This window comes from Phyllostomus discolor, chromosome 8, assembly GCF_004126475.2.
Source record: "Phyllostomus discolor isolate MPI-MPIP mPhyDis1 chromosome 8, mPhyDis1.pri.v3, whole genome shotgun sequence".
Classification (NCBI taxonomy): Eukaryota; Metazoa; Chordata; class Mammalia; order Chiroptera; family Phyllostomidae; genus Phyllostomus; species Phyllostomus discolor.
In genome coordinates this window covers 33,812,321-33,831,775 of record NC_040910.2, presented here as the reverse complement: position 1 = coordinate 33,831,775, position 19,455 = coordinate 33,812,321, and the positions used below count along the sequence as shown (strand labels likewise).

The 19,455-nt window shown below is 44.9% G+C and overlaps 1 protein-coding gene across 1 annotated transcript; it reads left to right on the top strand.

Annotated features, from left to right (window-relative positions):
- The first annotated feature begins 4,479 nt into the window (after positions 1-4,479).
- On the top strand, positions 4,480-16,186 carry LOC114502344 (L-threonine 3-dehydrogenase, mitochondrial). Its single transcript, XM_028519182.2, has 9 exons — positions 4,480-4,562; positions 8,316-8,515; positions 10,060-10,102; positions 10,755-10,825; positions 12,566-12,715; positions 12,814-12,986; positions 13,712-13,802; positions 14,948-15,217; positions 15,814-16,186. Exons 2-9 carry the CDS (start codon positions 8,332-8,334, stop codon positions 15,951-15,953), a joined length of 1,122 nt encoding a protein of 373 aa, XP_028374983.1. The 5' UTR covers positions 4,480-4,562; positions 8,316-8,331; the 3' UTR covers positions 15,954-16,186.
- Positions 16,187-19,455: the final 3,269 nt, after the last annotated feature.

The following is a 19,455-nucleotide window of genomic DNA, read 5'->3' as shown; positions in this document are numbered from 1 at the left end:
ATTTTATGTTTTGCTTTCTGAATTATTCATAACTATCTTCCTACAAAGGTGTGCGCTATTCAGAATTACCATGTAAACAAACTAAAGATACATTTATTTTGTAGATCCAGTTCTGACACACACACTCCACAGAGGTCCTTTTCCCTAATAAAAAGGAGACTCCCTGTTCTGTGGCACCGATAAGGGCGAAGACATTCAGTGTGGATCTGGGCTCTGTTCCATCATTGTGACCGAACAGATGTTTTGACTGTCTTCATAAATACAAATATTTCAATAAAAATCATGCAAATATTAAGTTTTTTCAATGACAAAGTATTTTTTGGTCACAAGTCTGTTTTGGGATTTGCCCCAGACCAGGGTGACTCTGCCAGAATTGCCAGGTTCACTTAGTGACTGTATTACTCACGGTTCTCCAGGGAACAGGACCACCAGGGTCGGTCTATCAATCCATAGAGTTATTACAAGGAATTGACTCACCAGGTATGGATGCCGAGAAGTCCCAAGATCAACAAGCCGGAGAACCAGGAGAGCCAATGGTGAACATTCTAGTCCAAGCCCAAGTCCAAAGGCAGGAGAAAAGCGGTGCTGCAACTTGAAGTCTGTCAGAGAGAGAGATCAAATTCTCCCTTACTTTTGTCCTACTCAGGCCTCCAACAGGTGGACGTTGTTCACCCACAGAGGGGAGGGTAATCTGCTTTGCTCAGTCTACTGATTCAAATGTTAGTCTCATCCAGAAACACCTTCGCAGAGACACCCAGAATTATGGTTCACTGATTATCTGGGCACCCTGTGGCCCAGTCAAGTTGGCACATAAAATTGACCATCACAATGACAGTGAGAAATTTCAGAACACCAAGAGATAGAGACTAGTCTACATCTTATTAACTGCTGTGCTCAGACCAACTTATATTAAATTCAGCCCTGGCTGGTGTGGCTCGGTGGATTGAGTGCCAGCCTGCAAACCAAAGGGTCACTGGTTTGGTTCCCTGTCAGGGCACATGCCTGGGCTGCATGTGGGGCAGATCTCCAGTGGGGCACATGCGACAGGCAACCACACATTGATGTGTCTCTCCCTCTCTTTCTCCCTCCCTTCTCCTCTCTCTGAAAATAAAGTTTTTAAAAAATTTTTTTTTCAGACAATTTATTTGTGAACATGTGTTAACATTTAATTATAATCCTGTATGCTGCAGAAAGATCTCTAGTAGGTCAATTCAAAAATTCACTCTAGATGGGACAAAGTGAATTAATTATTAGAACAGCTGTCCTCCAAGCGCGGCCCCTGGGTCAGCAGCGTGGGCCTCTCCTGCGAGCTTGCTAGAAATACATCCTTAGAACCCGCCCTGTATCTCCTGAATCAGATCCTCAGGTGGGGACCAGAGGTATGTGTCTTAACAAGCTCCCCAGTGATTATCTCGCACACTAAAGTTTGAGAACCCCTGGGCTTGATCATTGTTAGGCCAGATGCTTAAAGAAAAAGTCTGGTTCAATGTCACTACCCTGTTGACTCTCAGCAGTGGATGAGGAGGTAGGGTAGGTGGGTAACTAGCTTGTCAGAGCCAAGTCTTAACGAATTCCTTAAGCATTTATTTCAGGATATTAATTTCTTTCTAGCAAGAGGTTCTGAATTACGGAACATGTCTTCGATGATCTTTTTAATGTTACCAGCCTTGCTCTCATCTGTTGACCTGAGAATATCCAAGCCTATTGAGAATGTTTATAGTAATTTATTTGAATCAAACAGAGGACATGCCTGGAAGCAAGATCTCAACAGACAGAGAAATGCTTCTGAGAATAACAGCTTGCAGTTTCTTTTATGCATTTGAGATTCTGACTAAAGACATGGCAAGCACTCAGGAGCCGCATGTGGGGAGTGGCTGGAGGACAGTGTGAGTCTCAACCAAATACACCTGCAGCTGGAAGGGAAGCCCCGGTGCACGGTGAAAGTTGTGGGTTGGTGATGTCAGTATCTCTCTTGTTCCATCCCTGTGGCTCAGTTGCATTATTCCTTCTGGCCCAAGTCCCTATCCAAGCAATCCTATTTGATTTTACATAGAAACAAATCTGTCTCTTCATATCTTAGATTAACTCTCTGCAGGATCCTGAAATTAAAGCACGGAACTTGCGTGTGTTGTTTATTCTTCCTCAACTCCACATGCAGGTGTCTTAAAGAAAAACATGACCTTTGGACGTGCCTGGTTTAGGAATTTATGCTAAAAAAAATTTCCCAGTTTTCTAATTGCATAGAAAGAAAAATTTTAATTTAGACAATAGAAGCCTGTAATCAGTTTTCTATAAGTGATTTTATTTTCCCGCCTTTTGAATTTTACTTTACACACTCTGTCCTTTAACCTACGAGAGTTCCTGCCTTTTGTGACTTTGAGACTTTTGAAGAGCACTGGTCAGTCACTTTGTGGGATGTTTCTCTATTCAGGGGTGTCAAACTCCTGGGGCCATATCAGCCCTGGTGAAATATTACCACTGAGTTTTGGTGACAGAAACCTGCCGTGCTGACTTAGCCAAAGGCTATGAGGAAGGCGCAGGTTGCTGAGAAGCTGCAGACCCACCTGGAGAGCAGAAGGAGCCCACAGCAGTCCCAGCGCCGGGAAGCTCACAAGCAGTGGCCTGGGGCAGGACTGACCTTAGAGGACCTCTGCTGGTAGGGGCAGCACCTGCTGTCTTCAGGTTCTTTGCCACTCCAGTAACTCTGGAAGGAGTGTGTCCTGGCTGGGAGGGGCAGAGGGCTGACGGTACTCATGCCAGACTATTTCCTTGGAGAAGAGAGGAAGTAGATGCCAGGTAGCCAGAAACCATTCGTTAAGTCCCTGGGAAGCCACTCCTTCTTGCCCTGTCCTCACGAACAAAGGGTGAAGCCACACTTCTTCCCCAGAACCTCCCCTGCCAGCTGGACCAGGAGCAATGTCACTGGATCACTCGGCAAAGTCCACTCCTGCAGTCTCACTCCGAGGGAGCTCAGTGTCATCTCTAACCCCATCACAGTTTGAGGAAAACAAAAAAGTAACTCCTCATGATATGATGTGGTGTATCAGGAAGGGCAGGTGCCTGGGTCAGCATTCTGGTCCCCTTGGCCTTGACCAGATGTCTTCACAGCTCAGGGTGGGGTGCATCTTCCACTGTGAAGTGGGTTTAAGTGGCCTTGATAATCTCTATGGTCTCTTGACAGCCTACAAGTCTGTAATTAAGATTTCAAAGTTCAAGTGCACAGAAGGTAGACCCACAATGAGAATCATGTCAAATGAGAAAATTGAAGAAATGGGGCCCACTAAGAACCTCCCAAACATAAACACATTCCATAAAACTATAGCATCTTAATGCTAAAGAACTGAGAGCTGTTTTTCAAAAGCCTAACATGCATGAGAATCAATTGGGGGTCTTGTTAAAATGCAGATTATGATTATGCAGATCTGAAATGGGGCTGCCGTGTTCAGGGATCACACTTGGGCCCCAAGCCTCTAGGGAGGACGGATGGTTCCAGACTTTACTGCCCATTGGAATCCCTTGAGGAGCTTTGAAAAAATATACTTATGCCTGGGCTCCTCTCCTCCCCCCGCCCATTACTCAGGGTATGGGGGTCCACCACCCCCATACCCTGTCACCAAACAGATTCTGGCTTACGAATTAGGTTTCGGGTGCAGCCTGTGCGTCAAGAGATTCAAAAACTCCCTGGTGATTCTAAAATTTAGCGAGGTCTAAGAACCAGAGTCCTAGCTCAGGCTTCTCAAACTTCCGCGCGCATCAGCAACACCTGGAGGTTGTGTTTAAACACCGCGCTGGGCCTCGCCGCCACAGGTTCTATGGGGCGCCACAGGTCTGGGATGGGGCCCCAAATTTGCATTTCTAACAAGCTCCCAGTTGACGCTGACTCACTCGGCTGTCCTTGGCTTTGGAGGTCAAATTGACAGCGATGTTTCCCGCGTGGAAAACTAAGAGGCAGTGACTCGCTCAAGGTCTCTCCATAGTCTGTCTCCTGGCTCCCGACTCCTCAATCTTTCCAGCTTTCTCTTCGGCGTCTGCAAGCTTCCACATCCGCTGCGGAGGCACCCACTGCCCCCGCGAGCGGGCTCCAGAGGGGCCGGCTTCCGTTTGGGGAAGGCCCTGCCAAAGCTGCCTCCACCCTCACGGTCCCCACGCGAAGATAGGCAGGCTGGCTGCACGCGGGTGCGGGAGACGCCGCGCGTGCGGGACTCTACCGCACCCCTAGTGGGTCCCTGAATTTTCCACAAGATGGGTCCCAGGCAGAGGCCGGCGTGGGGGGTGCGCGCGGCCAGGAACCCACTTGGACCCGCAGTGAGAGGGTTGCCATCACAACCGGGTCACTCCCCCCCCTCCTCCAAGCCCCACCCCCAGGTGACCTGGAGCCTACGCCCAGGAGGTCTCGGCGAAGAAGCGGATTGGTGCCCCGGGAGGCGGGTTTGGGTGCAGAGAAGATAAAGGTGCAGCGCAGCGGGTTTGGGCTGAGGGTTCGGTCTGCGCGCTTCGGCTGTTTACCTGGAACTGCTCCAGCTCCGGTGCCACAGCGCAGCATCTCTGGGCCGCTTCATCAGGTCGGTGAGGAGGTGCCCGGAGGTTTCCCCGGGGAGGAGCGGAGGCCTCTGTCGCGGGGCCCCTAGCCCCCGGCGGCTGGATGGCTGGGTCCGTGTGACCCTGGCGCGGCGCCGCAGACTAACTGCTCCCGAGTGTGAGCACGGTCCCCCAGCCATCACCACGGACCTGGGAGGGAGGTTAGCGGGGAGCACGGTGCTGTGCTGGGGTCCGCAGGGCGCGATACCCTGACCCTTCCACTTTTTGGAAGGGCGTCCCTATTCCCCCGGCCCGGCGCCCAGAGAATAGGGGTAGACGAAACTCTTGTCTTAAAACCGGTCTATCCGGTCATCTCCCCGGGAGGGTGGGATCCCACACCCTTTTCGCCGGGAGTCTCGCTGAGCCAGAGACCAGAGTGTGGCTCTAGTCCCCGCGTATTCTCGGGTTCCCTCTCCCGGGAAGGTGTGTGGGGGAGGCGGGCGACGCCGGCTCCGCAGAGCCACACCTCCTTCTGAGACCCTCTGTAGCTCACGCTTAGATTCGGGATTCGTTCGGATCATCCCCACATTAAATCCAGTCTTTATCAGCTCCTAATAGAGACTTCATGTCGGACTAAGCAGCTTGCTAATATGTTTTTCATAGATTAATTTTATTAAATGATTTCAACAATCTGCCCTGGCTGGTGTGGTTCAGTAGATTGAGTGCCGGCTGGCCTGCACACCGAGGGGTCACCTGTTCGATTCCTGGTCAGGGCTCATGCCTGGGTTTCGGGCCAGGCCTGCATCTGGGAGCGTGTGAGAGGCGACCTATCCATGTGTCTCTCGCACATCGATGTTTCTCTCCCTTTTCTCCCTTCCCTTCCTTCTCTCAAAAATAAATAAAAGCTTTTAAAAAATTATTTTAGCAGTCACATTTGGTGGTGCCTTTCATTGTCCCCTTTCCAAGGATGAAGAAACTTGAAGTTTAGTGTGGTAGTGTACGCAGGCTCACACAGCAAGGAGTGGGGTGCCTGGCCGTGAACCCCTGAGGCTAATCCCGTGCTTTTCTCCTGGGAAGGGGCGGAGGGGCGCGCTGGACCGTGGAGGGTGGTGGGGGAGATGCCCCCTTCGGTTTCCTGTTTATCTTTTCTCTTGGTACCTGTTACCATCTCTTAAGAGAGAAGAGTGGGGGTGGTGGGAGAAGGGGTTGAAAGTCAACGAAATGGGTTTCTTTCCCTTTCTCTTGGTGATTAGTATCTTCCTGACCTTGGGCGGGTCAATGCATCTGGTGAAATGGAGAGAAGATCCCAGTTTCAGGGTTACTGTGAAGGTTAATTAAGAGTGCAGGAAAGCAGGTCCTTGTCAAATCTCGGTCATTGGGATGTGCCCAATTGATTTTTCCACTGGGCCATTACTATTAAGAGGATACATTGTTATTTAATGACCCAGAAGATTTAAAGCTCATACGGCCTTACAAATGCGTTGCATAAGCATTGTGGGTCCTTAAAGCAGAATGAGAGGTGGGAGAACCCAGGGGAAATGAAGGCGAGCTGGCTCAGCAGTGTCCTATAGACGTGGGAGAGGGGCCTGGGGCAGGGAAGTTGTCAGCTAGGCAGTGGCTGGCCTTTTGTGAGGAAGCGGCCTCTGCTGTAGGGCCAGAAGCCTCACTTTGAGGGAAAAGGAATGGAGTTTGGAGCAGCTGATCATTCCTGGGAACCCCTGAGGCTGGAACGAAAAATAAAGGCAGTAGGAGACCAATAGGTCTGTTGCCTGTGTTTCTAAGTGGAGAAAAAAGAACCAGTTGGGGGGTCACTGGGACAAGGGTTTAGGGGTTTGGATGAGACTGGGGTTTGGAAGGCACTAACTGAACCGTCAGGTCTCTGGGGCCAGCAATGGTCTTCGTTAGGTGAATTTCCTAGCTCCTTGGCAATATATGTATAGATCGTTTCTTGCAGCCAGATACTTTTTCTTTTCAATTTAAATTGTGTTTCAAAGTGTGGTTTCATTCACATAACAAAATTAACCATGTTAACCATTTTTAAGTGTACAATTCAATAGCTGTATGTTCACACTGTTACGCAGCAGCTCTCTGGAACTTTTCATCTTACAAAGCTGAAACTACATCAATTAATTCAACACTAATCTTCGGTTCCCCTGTCTCCCACCCTTGCTGACTACCTTTCAATTGACTGTTTCTATGATTTTTGACCACTTTAAATAACACATAACTCATACAAGGGGGGAGGCCTTTTCTGACTGGCTTATGTCACTTAGCATTATGTCCTCATAGTTCATCCAAACTGTGGTATGTGACAGGGTCCCCTTTTTCAAGGCTGAATAAATAGTCCACTACATGTATATACTACATTTTCTTTACCATTCATCTGTCAGGGGCTGTGTATTTTAAGCTTCATGCTTAATGTGCTGGAGACACTACTTAATGTACTATTATTTACTGTCTCTGTGCTTAAGAATGATTAAAGCCAGAAATTTGAGATCACAAAACAGAAAGAATATTAAGGGCAACTAACAGTACATCCTGAGGGAAAAGTCTTGTTTTCTTGGTCTTTAATATTTCAAATTAGAGCTTCTTTTATTGTTCCTGAAACAGAATGCTCTATCAGCCCCACCCTATCCATGATGCCACTGCTGGCTCAGAGTTCTGCTGTGCACCTGCAGATGGGGGTGTGTGCCGGGAGACGGGAGAAGTTGTATAATAACCACCCGAGAGGGGTCGGGTTAGGGAGGTGTTCCACGAGTTTTGGAGCAGAGTGTATTGACCTGTTTCTTTTCATCCCTTTGCAGTTGAAGTGAACAAGGTGTTTGGGAGAGAAAGTCTATGGACCATCATCTGATCTTTAAGGAGGGACTAAATCTCCTTTGATAATGTCCACGTACAAATTTAATAACTAGCCTGGGAAAGCAAGCATTCCTTTAGAGCAGCTGTTCTCCAGGTGCAATCTGGAGTTCTCTGAGACCTTTCATAGGGTCAGTGAGGTCAAAACTATTTTTAAACTAATGCTAAGATGCTATTTTCCTTTTCATTCTTTCTCTTACAAGTAAGTGTACAGTGGAGTTTTCCAGAGGCTATGTAACTTGTGATGAGCTTTTCCACTGATGGCTAATGAAATGTGTGCTTGTGTAGTGTGTTTCTAGAACCTTCTAAGGGTAGTAGATCTACAATACAGATACGTGCATTTTCAGAGATGACCTAAGCCTCTTCTTAGCACTCCTGTGTCCTTACTAGCTACCTTGAGTTACACCTGCTGTCATCTCTGACCTAATTTTCTTTTAATAACTCATTAGTTTGAAATTCCTAAGTTTTCCTTGGGCCAATATGGGAAAAACAGTAGAAAGTATATTGGACTTCTGGTCAAGATGGATGTGTAGGTAGACATGCTTTGCCTCCCCACACAACCACAAAAGGAATTACAACTAAATTACAAAGCAGGTAACACCTAGAACTATCAGAAAATCAAACCATGTGGAAATCCGACAGCCACTGGGACATTGGAGCCAGTTGACATCAGCACTGGGCAGTTTCCGATTCTAAACGTCCACCCACCTTCGTTTGCCTGCACGTGGCCCCAGGAATGGTTTATCCCCTTTCACAGGGCCCTGCTCCCCCTGGGCTCTTGACCGCACACTCTGAAGTCCCTTTCATTCCATTCACGAATCCAAAACACGGCTTTACTCATGAGCTGACAGTCTTAGCGTTAATCTTGGTTAAAGAGTTTATGCTACGAGGGTTTGAGAGAATAAAGGTTAATAATAAACTCAGCTCCTTTTGTCTTGCAGGGTATTTGAGGAGAAAATGCCGGTTGTTAGGACACTGCAGCGAGCTGTGGGTCGGATGGTACAGGGCCCTGCCTGCGGCTGTGGGACAGCTGCCCGGCCCCGCCAGCTCCTTGGCTCCTCCCCTTGGCAAATTCCAGCAGATGCCAACTTCCACTCTGCCTCTTTCTCCGAGGCTGACCGACCACGTGTCTTAATTACAGGTTGAGTGTGTGGCTTGATTTTTCCTTTCTGTGCAGCCTCTGTGTGGTTGTGTATTTGCTTTTGGAATCTCTGATGTGCTCTCAGTAAGCATTTATTAATCAGAAACTACCTGCTTCACTACTCCAGAATATTGCAAGTCTCAAATCTTTATTTTGTCACCATTGCCAGTTCTTGGGTTCCCTGCCATCATATTTAATTGTCTGAGGAAGGACCTAGGAAGCTGGGAGTCCAGAAGCTGCTGCAGAACTTGGTTGACTTGGGAGCAAAGGCTCACGGAGAGAGAGTGTGCAGGGACGAGAGCATGGGTTCTGGAATGAGAAGCATCTTCTACTGGCCAAACTGCTCAACCTAAACTCAGTGCCTTTCATCCCAAGCAGCTACCGTGTGTTTGTGTGTTGGAGACAGAGAAAATAAGTCAGGGTCTGCCCGGAGGACCTCACACCCATCCCCTTTTGTCAGCATTCATCTCCTCCTCACAGACTTGCTCCCTTATCCTCCCTACATCTTGTACACCCAACACCTGATTCTGTACCTGCCTCACTCTAAACATCACTCCCACCTACTTCCAGCCAATCCAAGCCCACCTCTGATTTGATTGACACGTTTTATTTCCTTTTTCTTGCCAGGTTTTCTTCCCTTTGCTTGTAGTTGTGATCTTACTACATTCTTCATAGTTTGTGTATTTCTTTCACTGCTTCCTCCTCTTCTCCCATTGCGAATGGGTTTCAAGTGTAGTTGGTTTTCCTCTGCACTTGGCTTCCTGATTCACCTGGCTTGTTTTCTCTCTTGTTTTATTCCTTCCTGCCTCCGCTAATGAAGCACCTTCCAGGGCCCATGTGAGCATCAGCGGACCAGGTTTTAGTCCTGTGTTAACCAGTGTTTATGAGAAATCCTACTTTCTGTATCTTCCTGCCTCATTCATTCCTCCCAAGTGAAATTGATGTTTGTGTTCCCCCAAAGTGTTCCCACCCCTCAGCTCTCCCATTTCTGTCAATGGCATCTTCAGTGCCACTCTGTCAATTTTAGTGCCTCCTTGTTGATTCAGTTATCTGCCCTTTTTTTCAGATGACATTTTGGTTTTTCCCCCTTCTTATTCCTTTCGCATTCCATTCCAGTTCCCGATGGAGGATGGGATTCTGGGAAACCCCACCAGAGGTTGATACAAACTATTAAATTTGTCTTTGAGTATTTTGGCCCCTGTAGCAGACAACTTCAGAGCCTATCGAATAACAAAGGCAGGCTGGGAGTAAATTCTTGGCCCAAGGAGCTAGGAGGTTGCCCAGCTTTCTTCTGAGTTTTTTCTTCCTACACCCTTCCTCCCCTTCAGCCACTTTGTGCTGTAGAGAGCTTTGTCTCTGAAACTAATGTTACCTGTATTGATTTCTGTCTTTCCTTAGAGGAGGTAATTCAGTTCTATCAGGCCAATCTGGGGTTTTACCTACTTAGCTAAGATTATAAATATAGTCTTATGCCATTATATACTGGGAATAATTGGGTTGGTTACATTTGCATTAAGTTTTACTTTTTTCCCCCCTTCATCCAGGGGGTCTTGGCCAGCTTGGAGTGGGGCTCGCTAACCTTTTAAGGTAAGAGCCCTAAAAGTTGAAAGTTAAAATCTGAGTTCTTCAGCATGGCACCATTTAATCTTTTCTCTCCCCTCTGGCCTCTTACTGTTTTTAAGAGACGGTATCTAAAGTGGCTGTTTAGAATAAACACTTTATTTCATTTTGCCTCTTAATATCTGAGACACTGAGTCTTTGACTCAACGACTCCCACATTGGTCCTCTGCCCACTCTTTTCTCACTTAGAGTAAGACACATAGTTCCAAATGCATCACTTGACTTTTAGATGTTTGGGGCAGAGGGAAGTGTGTGTAGAAACTGGCAAGCAGTACTGTGGGGTTTGGAGAGAGTGGGATGAAAGGATAAGAACAAGGAGAGAAGAGTGAGGAGGAAGAGGTAAAAATTTAGGGGAACAGGAAGACACTGGTGGCAAATACAGGGATGATAACGGAATGAGAGTGGGGACAGAAGGAGGGGCTGTGGAAAGGGAGCGGGAGGCAGGCCTGAGTGTGGTCAGAACCGAAGGCGTGTGCATTTGGGACAAAGGGAGAAAAGACATGAAAAAAGGAGGGATTGGAGGCTGACAGGAAATTACAGTACCTATTTGAAAGATTGTTTTCATAGAACCAATTATACCCTAGGTGTACCAACTTGTGTGTATTGATTTTCCCTCTAGGAAGCGGTTTGGGAAGGACAATGTGATTCTGTCTGACATAAGGAAACCCTCTGATCATGTGTTCCACAGCGGTAAGGGATCCGTACGCCTTGCTTTGTTTCTATCTTCATTTCCAAAGTGCAGTTAGAGAAGCAGCACCTGGAATCAGTGTGCGCTACAGCTCATAACCAGGCTGTGAGTTAAACAAAGAGAAGCTACTGAGGCACAGATGTGTCACTTAGAAATTCTTCATGTGTTTGTCCCCAGCAGCTCTGTGAACTGTCTGCAGTAACGCTGTTGTTCGTTTGAGTGTTACAAGCACAGGAGTGTTCTTCTCAACGTGGAGTAAAGTTTTGGAATAATGTCTTTGAGTATCATTTGGAGTACAGTTTTTGGAATAAAAACTTTGATTCCTGTCTTTTTTAGTTTTTAGTTAACTTCTTGGTACAGAGAGCAAGCAAGCAAAAGTCAAATCTTGTAGTGAGGAAAATGAACTTCCAAGACCTGGAGACATCAATTGTCATATGTCACCAGACTTGCTCTGAAGCTACTGTGCACTCTCTCTCTCTCTCTCTCACACACACACACACACACACACACACTCACACACACACACACACCTCTCAAGCTCCCCTAGCCAAGTTTCCACTGACTCAGAAATGCTTTTATAATGTCTTCTAGGCCTTTCTGGTTCAATACCATCCTTTTGCTGCTTGTAGGGAGGAAGAGCAGTAATTTCCTGTAAGAGTGAAAAACTGGCATTGAACAAAACCAGCTCTACCTCTAAAAGTAACTGGGTACAATAAACTTGTGATTTATGGTTCCCTTATTCCAGTGATTTTCAACCCTTTTCATTTCAAGGCACACATAAACTAATTACTAAAATTCTTTGACACACAAAGATACATATTTTGTGCCACTCTGACAAAAAAAATAGTATAATTTTGATTTGTTTATACTAGACAGCTATTGTTGTGTTGGCTGTTGTCAATTTTTAAAAGATTTTTATTTATTTTAGACAGAGGAAGGGAGGGAGAAAGAGAAGGAAAGAAACATTGATGTGCAAGAGATACATTGATTAATCGGTTGCTTCTCACATGCCCCAACTGGGGACCTGGCCTGCAACTCAGGCATGTGCCCTGACTGGGAATTGAACCTGTGACCTTTTGATTCACAGGCCAGTGCTCAATCCACTGAGCCACACCAGCCAGGGCTATTGTCATTTTTTTATTTGACAATGTAAGGGAAAAGTGGTCAGTGCCCCTGACTAAATAATAAGTCATTGTCTGTTTTAAAAATTCTTATGGCACACCGGTTGAAAATTGCTGCTCTATGTCATGGATGGTGTTTTGCTTTGGATTGTAAACCTATTTCTCTCTTCTTTTAAAAATATACAACTTTTAAGCAGAATGAAATCACTCTGCCTCTGGGGTTGATGTTAGCAGTGCTGATGGAACCAGCTGCCTGGTGGTGATCATATTTCTTTCACTTACTCTCTGATCCTGGCGAGTTTTTAGCCTTCCTATGCCTCAGTTTCCTCATCAGTAAAATGCATCCGCCTCAGAGGCCATGTGAGAGCTAAATATACAGAAAGCCCTTAAAACAGTGCCTGCAAGCTTAAGTCCCATGTAAGCATTAGCTATTATCAGCTGTGAGGTGGTTGCAGTCAGTGATTCTGCCATAAATGCCAAGTGGTCCCCAAGAGGTTCGCTTACCAAGTGGATACTAAGGAAATTCACAAGTCAAGGTGGGTTGTGAGAAGGAGGAAGGACCCTTTAGCTTTTTGAACCCCAAACTTCTTACTTCCTGTGGTTTCCCCATGTTCCTTGTAGGCCCATTTGTATATTCCGACATTCTGGACTACAAGAATCTTCGAGAGATTGTGGTCAACCACCGTGTCACCTGGGTGTTTCATTATAGCGCTCTGCTCAGTGCGGCTGGAGAAGCAAATGTATCCTTGGCAAGAGCCATAAATATCACTGGTCAGTTTCTGGATCTTGCCCAAGGTGACCTGCTTGTCAGTTTTCCCAGTTTTTCAGTGAGACTTTCAGACTGTGACATTACTGTCTGGTGGTTGCAGGGTTGCACAATGTTCTGGACGTGGCCGCAGAGCACAACTTGCGATTGTTTGTGCCCAGCACAATTGGAGCCTTTGGACCCACTTCTCCCCGGAACCCAACCCCCGACCTCTGCACTCAGAGACCCAGGACCATCTACGGGGTGTCCAAAGTCCACGCAGAGCTCATGGGAGAAGTATGCAGGACTGGGCAAGATGCCTCTGTTTCCTTTTCTCTTTTGCCTCAAACATCTGCAGATTTATCCTTAGGGGGACGTCCTCTTTCCCTATCCCAGCCCTGGGAAATGCTCATCAACTGATCACATTTGCCAAGCGGCAGGTACAGATGGTCCTCAGCCACACAGTACCACTCAATACTTCCTCAGGGCCCCTCAAATGGCATTTGCTGCTCATTGTATTTGCTCCATTCTTCTCCCATTATTGGTAATTATTGATAATAACTTTCAAACTTTGTGTTAAAACTTCAAACATCTTCTTGGTTTTATTTTTTTATACTCTACATCTTTGTAACTGTGGCAAATTTTAGTTGGTGTCTGGCCTTTCAGCTGATGTGTCGCAGTGGTGGCCCTCTGGTCACCCCCTGTCCCCCCCTCCCCAGTGCCACATTGTGTAGGACAATGAGCAGGGACTCCCTTCCAAAGAAAGGTTGGAAATCCCTACCGTGGGCGGATTTATTATTTATTGTGTTGATGTATCCCCAGAATGATGATTCTTTGAAGATGAAAACTGAAGGGTGATTTGTTAGAGAAAAATGAGATGAGCCTCAGTCTCCCTTTCCTTAAGGAGAATTTTAATAATAACCACAAGAGATGACATTTCAGAAAAAAGGCTACTGCTTCTCTGTATTGCTCTGTCTGATTTAAAAGATTCTTTTTAAAGTTAAGTTTTCTCTTTTCCGTAGTATTATCATTACCGGTATGGGCTAGATTTCCGATGCCTGAGATATCCTGGCATCATTTCAGCGGACTCCCAGTGTGGAGGAGGAACGACTGGTGAGCGGTGTTTCCTGTTTCTTTTGTCTGTGAGATGGACCCTCTGGGAGGTGAGACAGGGGATGGTGGTGATGGATCTGCCGCCTTCGTAGCCGGCTGCCGGCCGGAGTTTCTGCGTCCCATCCAGGAAGTGCGTCTGAGCAGCCCAGTGATCCCTATTGACTTACACTCGCGAAGGGCAGCTCCTGCGGTGTTGTAAATGCGCTTCGGGCGCGGCCACTGGGTGCACAGTGCCAGAATCACACAGATCATATTCTAGAATGCTTTTGTTACCCACAATGTAGGAGGACACCAAGTAAGAAAAAGTCTCTTTTCTTTGACTGCAGGCTTCATTTCTTAACACAGACAACTCTATTAAAATGGACTCTACGCATTATACTTTTAAAAGGAACATAAGCCTTATTATCACTATTACTAACTTGGACTCAAGCATGCATTATAGTTCCTAACTCCCACATTAGACATCCTTCCCATATGTGAGGGGTCCTGAGGTATAACATAAAAAGGTACTTGATAAAATCTGAGGGATTATAAAAGAGGTTTTGGTTTTTGTTACTTTTCAAAAGCTTTTTCCTGAGTGGTGCTTCTCCAAGTATTCACTGGGGACCCCTGGACATCCCTGAGACCCTTTCAAGGGGTCCAAGAGGCCAGAAACTATCATGTCAATACTAAGACATCATCTGCCTTTGTTGCTCTCCTTTGCAAGTGCACTGTTTGTTTCTCAGAGGCCGTGGGCCGTGTGATAGCTCAGCACACCGAATGCACGAGCAGATAGGGGGCTTCAATTGTTTCCTATGGAGCCAAATAGTAAAGGGATTTTCAAAACATAAAACATGCTATTCTTCTTACTGAATTTTCTATTGATTGGGAAATATGTTCTTTTTTACATAGCATGTCATACATATTAATATGTCAGGGTTTGTTATTATCATTTAAAAATGTAATATTTTTAAAAATGTCTCTGTTTCTGATATAGTAAATATTGATGTAATTCACATTAATAAAACCTCTTTGGGGGTGCTCAGTGTTTTTTTAAGAGCATAGAGAGGTCCTGAGACTAAAAGGTTTGAGAACTCCCACCTTCATCCAAGAGGCTCACTTCTGATTTTGTTCTCAGAAGACCCACAGACAGGATTCTCTTTCAGACTACGCAGTCCAGATTTTCCACGATGCTGTAAAGAATGGCAAATTTGAGTGCTACCTGAAACCCAGCACGAGGCTCCCAATGATGTACATTGATGACTGCCTCAGGGCCACCCTGGAAGTCATGGAGGCCCCGGCCGAGGCCCTGTCCTTGAGGACCTACAACGTCAACGCCATGAGCTTCTCCCCTGAGGAAGTGGCCCAGGAGGTTCTCAAGCACATACCGGGGTTCCAGATCACGTACAACGTGGACTCTGTCCGACAGGACATAGGTTGGTACATTGTTGCAAACCCCTCAAAACCAAAATTAGGTTTCATCGTGCATTGTGTCCCTTGAGGACATAAACAGTGAAGGACAGAAGGAGCGTAGTGCCCTCCTGAGGGTCCTGACACATTCTGGGACAGGAGCTGTTCAGCCAAAGCCCGTAGAGGCTGCAGTTTTGGGAGGTGACATGTAAAGTGAGCAGAATAGTTTCGTTCCAATGAAACAGCTTGTCAGTGTTGCACCATTTTACAGTTTCAACATAAAACAAGCAGACAGAGTACAAAAGCAGCCCTGGGTTTCCAAATGCTGTGAGTGTGCCATTCTGTAGCCCTGAGCACCTTCGAGTAGAAGATTCCTACCTTACAAGTTTGCGTGAGATTTCAGTAGTGTGTGACAGTTCACAGTGCCTGACAGTAGGTGTGTGATACAACCTTCTAATCTCAGAGGGTGACTATATGGGTGTCATAGCTGCTCTGGTCTGCTCAAAGGGGGAACTTCTTTTGTGGTACTTTGTATGATAGACCTTTATATAACGTGTTCTGGACCATTTTTGCAATGACAGAGCCTGTAAAACTTAAGCTACTCTTCCATATCTTTTCCTAGCGGATAGTTGGCCTCTGAACTTTGATGACAGCAATGCTCGGAAGGACTGGGGCTGGAAACATGATTTTGACCTTCCAGAGCTGGTGATGACAATGTTGAGCTTCCACGGTTCCGACAGTAGAGTTGCCCAAGCTAACTGAAGGCCTCAGAAGGAAGAGCTCATGTATCCCGGACGACTCTCAAGGGATGGCTGTAGACAACAAGGAACCTAGATTATCCACAGTTGAAGGCCTAATTGGACTAAATTCTGGCAGCTCGTATTGAACTGCTGGACGGAGAATTGAGTTGGCTTTAGCATTTGCAAAATGCTGTTGTTTTGGTGGTAGGACCTCTGAATCTTTGCTCTTTGCCTAAACTTGCCACACACATAAACTAAACTCACGGATCCCAGAACAAAGACTTGAGTCATAAAGGTTTCTATTTCCTTAATTAAGATGAAGTGACCATTTCTGGGAAGGTGGAAGTATGCGATGTTTGTGTTTAATTAAATTTAATTTAAATATCACTTCTGAGCCTCTTATTCTCTTCACTAGAGACCAAAAATTACATTTTACAGACTATCAAAGATGATCTCATTTAAAATCACTTCTTTACTATCTCATCAGAACATAAAACACTGGATTTTTTGTATTTATCCCATGTTCATTATGTTCAAGAGCTTTTGACACTTCTGCAAACATTAATCACTTCTTGTTTCTTTTTCTGTGAGGAGGTGTATCTGTAGGAATTGAAGGATAGCAAAGACGCAGAACTCTTTTGGTTGCCTTCCTATTGGTGCGCTGAACGGTAACTAGGAGGATAATTTCCTTCCTTGGCAAAGTCGGTCCCTCAGAGGAGCTTGTCTAAATATACAGGTTTCTGGGCCCACCCCGCCCGGGTGACTCAGTAAATGGGGATGGGAATCTCCAAGTGCCACTAGTTGTCCTATTCTAGCTCCAGCTCACTAGTGTAGACCAATTTCAAACACTATTTTCTAAAAAGAATGTTCTGTTAACAGCCTTTTTTATGCACTCTTAGATTGAGGCTTCCGGAGAGGCACTCTAAACCCTCTGAAGCCATTACGATGCAAATCCATACAGGTTTACTTTTTTTCCAGCGACTCCTGGATACGCTACATGTAAAATCGCTGGAAAGTGAAACCACACAGAAGAATCATGGGTATACTGGACAACAGCTGTTGAGGATCGAAAGGCATTTATCTTGTATGCTTATTGACGATGCTGTGTATTTGGAATTTTTAGCTGCTAGGTATACATACGATTTTTTTTGGAGGCATAACTGGATTGAAATTTTAATGGGAGAAATTGCAGATAATTGAATTCTTAAGTAGTCATGTTAATGTAGTTTCTTTCCTATGTAATATAATTAAGCTACTAATGATGGGGTTTTTTTTACAACTTTATTGAGGTCTTTCACATACTGTAAAATTCAGTATACATATTTTTTCATTATATTCACAGAATTGTGCAACCATTACTATAAACTAATTTTCAGCTATTTCAAATCCCACGAAGAAATCGAGTATTAGCCCTCTGTACCCTAGGCAACCATGATTACTTTCTGTGTCTGGATTTGCCTGTTGTGGACATTTCACAGAAGTGGAATCATGCCATGGGTGGTCTTTCATGATTGGCTTTTTAGACTAACATAGTGTTTTCAAGGTTCACCTATGTCGTGGCATGCATCAGTACATCATTCACTTCCTCACTAAATGGTGTTCCACTGTGTGGATACAGACACCACATTCTGTCTGTCCCTACATCTGCCAAGGGGCATGTAGTTGTTTGTGTAGATAGTTGGGTTTAGAAGCTCACTTATTTCTTATTGTTCAGTTTGACAAACAATCCTTAAACTCTCTTAATTTAGTCTCAGTTATCATGAAGAAACAGAAATTGTTTTTTTCCTTCCGTGAGAAGGGAAGAAGCATCTGACTTGAGTGACCCTTCGACTCTTCCAGTTTTTCCACTAGCTTCCTTGGGTGACCTTGAAACTGGGACCCTTTGCAGGGCTTTGCTCTAGAATGGCTACAGAGTTTAACAATCTATAAATGCACCCCTAGGGGAACTGAAGAGAAGCATAAAAGAACAGTGACTCCTCTGAATTACATGGATGATTCTTATTTCACTGACATCTTTGCATTATAATTAAGACTAAAATAGAGTCGCCCTTTCTATCAAAACACTTTCTATCTAGTGTACATCTTGGGATCCGGATGACTCCTTGTTTTGCTATAAAAAGCTTTCCTTTCTGTTGGGAGAAAGGTTTTTATGGTTAATTTAGAAATGACCTGAAAAAGGTCATTTAACCACAAATTTAGGTTCTACCAGAACCTGGTATTAGCATGGAGAGGGGGTTGTCTGAGGCTAATCATGTTTCCACAAACAGCATCCTGTCCAGGTTATTAATAGTGCTTAGGGTGCTATACACAACATTGTGATGGCTCATCTATAAGGTGAGCCCCTCTAAGGGATACTTTTGGAAAAAAATTTGCCTTATGTTGGGACATGTATGATATATTTTCTATTGGTAAATTTGTTTGAAGTCTTCAGGGAAAAAAGTTCTCTTTTTTGATTTGTTAACAAAGGATAAATTTTTCATTTTGACTAGTTCTTTCTTTAAATTTAAGTGTAATTCTCATGTAAATTCAGGAATCTAAACTGTGGATTACTGAGAGAAGTTTAAAGAGAATTTGTAGTGGGCAGGAATTAACCAGAGTAAGTCCCTAGCCCTCAAGGATGTGGTTTTGCATTTTTTCCCCATTCAAGGCACCCAGAAAATATATCACTAAAAACAGAATTTAAAGATTGCCCTGGTTGGTGTGGCTCAGGGGGTTGAGTGCTGACCCAGGAACTGAAAGGTCACGAATTCAATTCCCAGTCAGGGCACATGCCTGGGTTGTGAGCCAGGTCCCCAGCTGAGGGCGTGCGAGAGGCAGCCAATTGATGTTTCTCTCACAAATCAATGTTTCTCTCTCTAAAAATAAATGATTAAAATAAAAAAAGTCATTAGAATATGCCATTATTTGTAACTCCATTCTTTTTATGTTCTAAGAAACAAAATCTTTTTAATTTAAGTCAATGGTTTCACACTACTTAGAATTTTTATTTTATGCCTTATGAAAGGACTTATTTAGACTTTACTAGACATAGGTTTTTATCACTTTAGCACACATAAAAAAAGAAAGGCAAATGCTTGTTTGGTATAATACCTAAATCTTCAGATCTGACTTTTCTGAGCCACTTTTTGACTCACTTGTTTCTTTTTATTCTACCCATTGTTATTCTCTGTGTCGATAAGAGTGTTGGTGATAGGGCATTTCTTAAAGAATTCATAAAAACTAAAAATCAACCCTGACCAGTGTGGCTCAGCTGGTTGGAGCACTGACCCACAAAGTGAAAGGTCGCTGGTTTAATTCCCAGTCAGGGCACATGCCTGGGTTGCAGGTTCGGTCCCTGGGCCCAAGTGCCTGGTCGGTGTGCATATGGGAGGCAGCTGATCAATGTTTCTCCCCCTCTCTTTCTTCCTTATCTTTCTAAAAATAAAATCTTAAAAATTTTTTTTTAATTTTTAATTTTTTAAGATTGTATTTATTTATTTTTAGAGAGAGGGGAAGAGAGGGAAAAAGAGAGGGAGAGAAACATC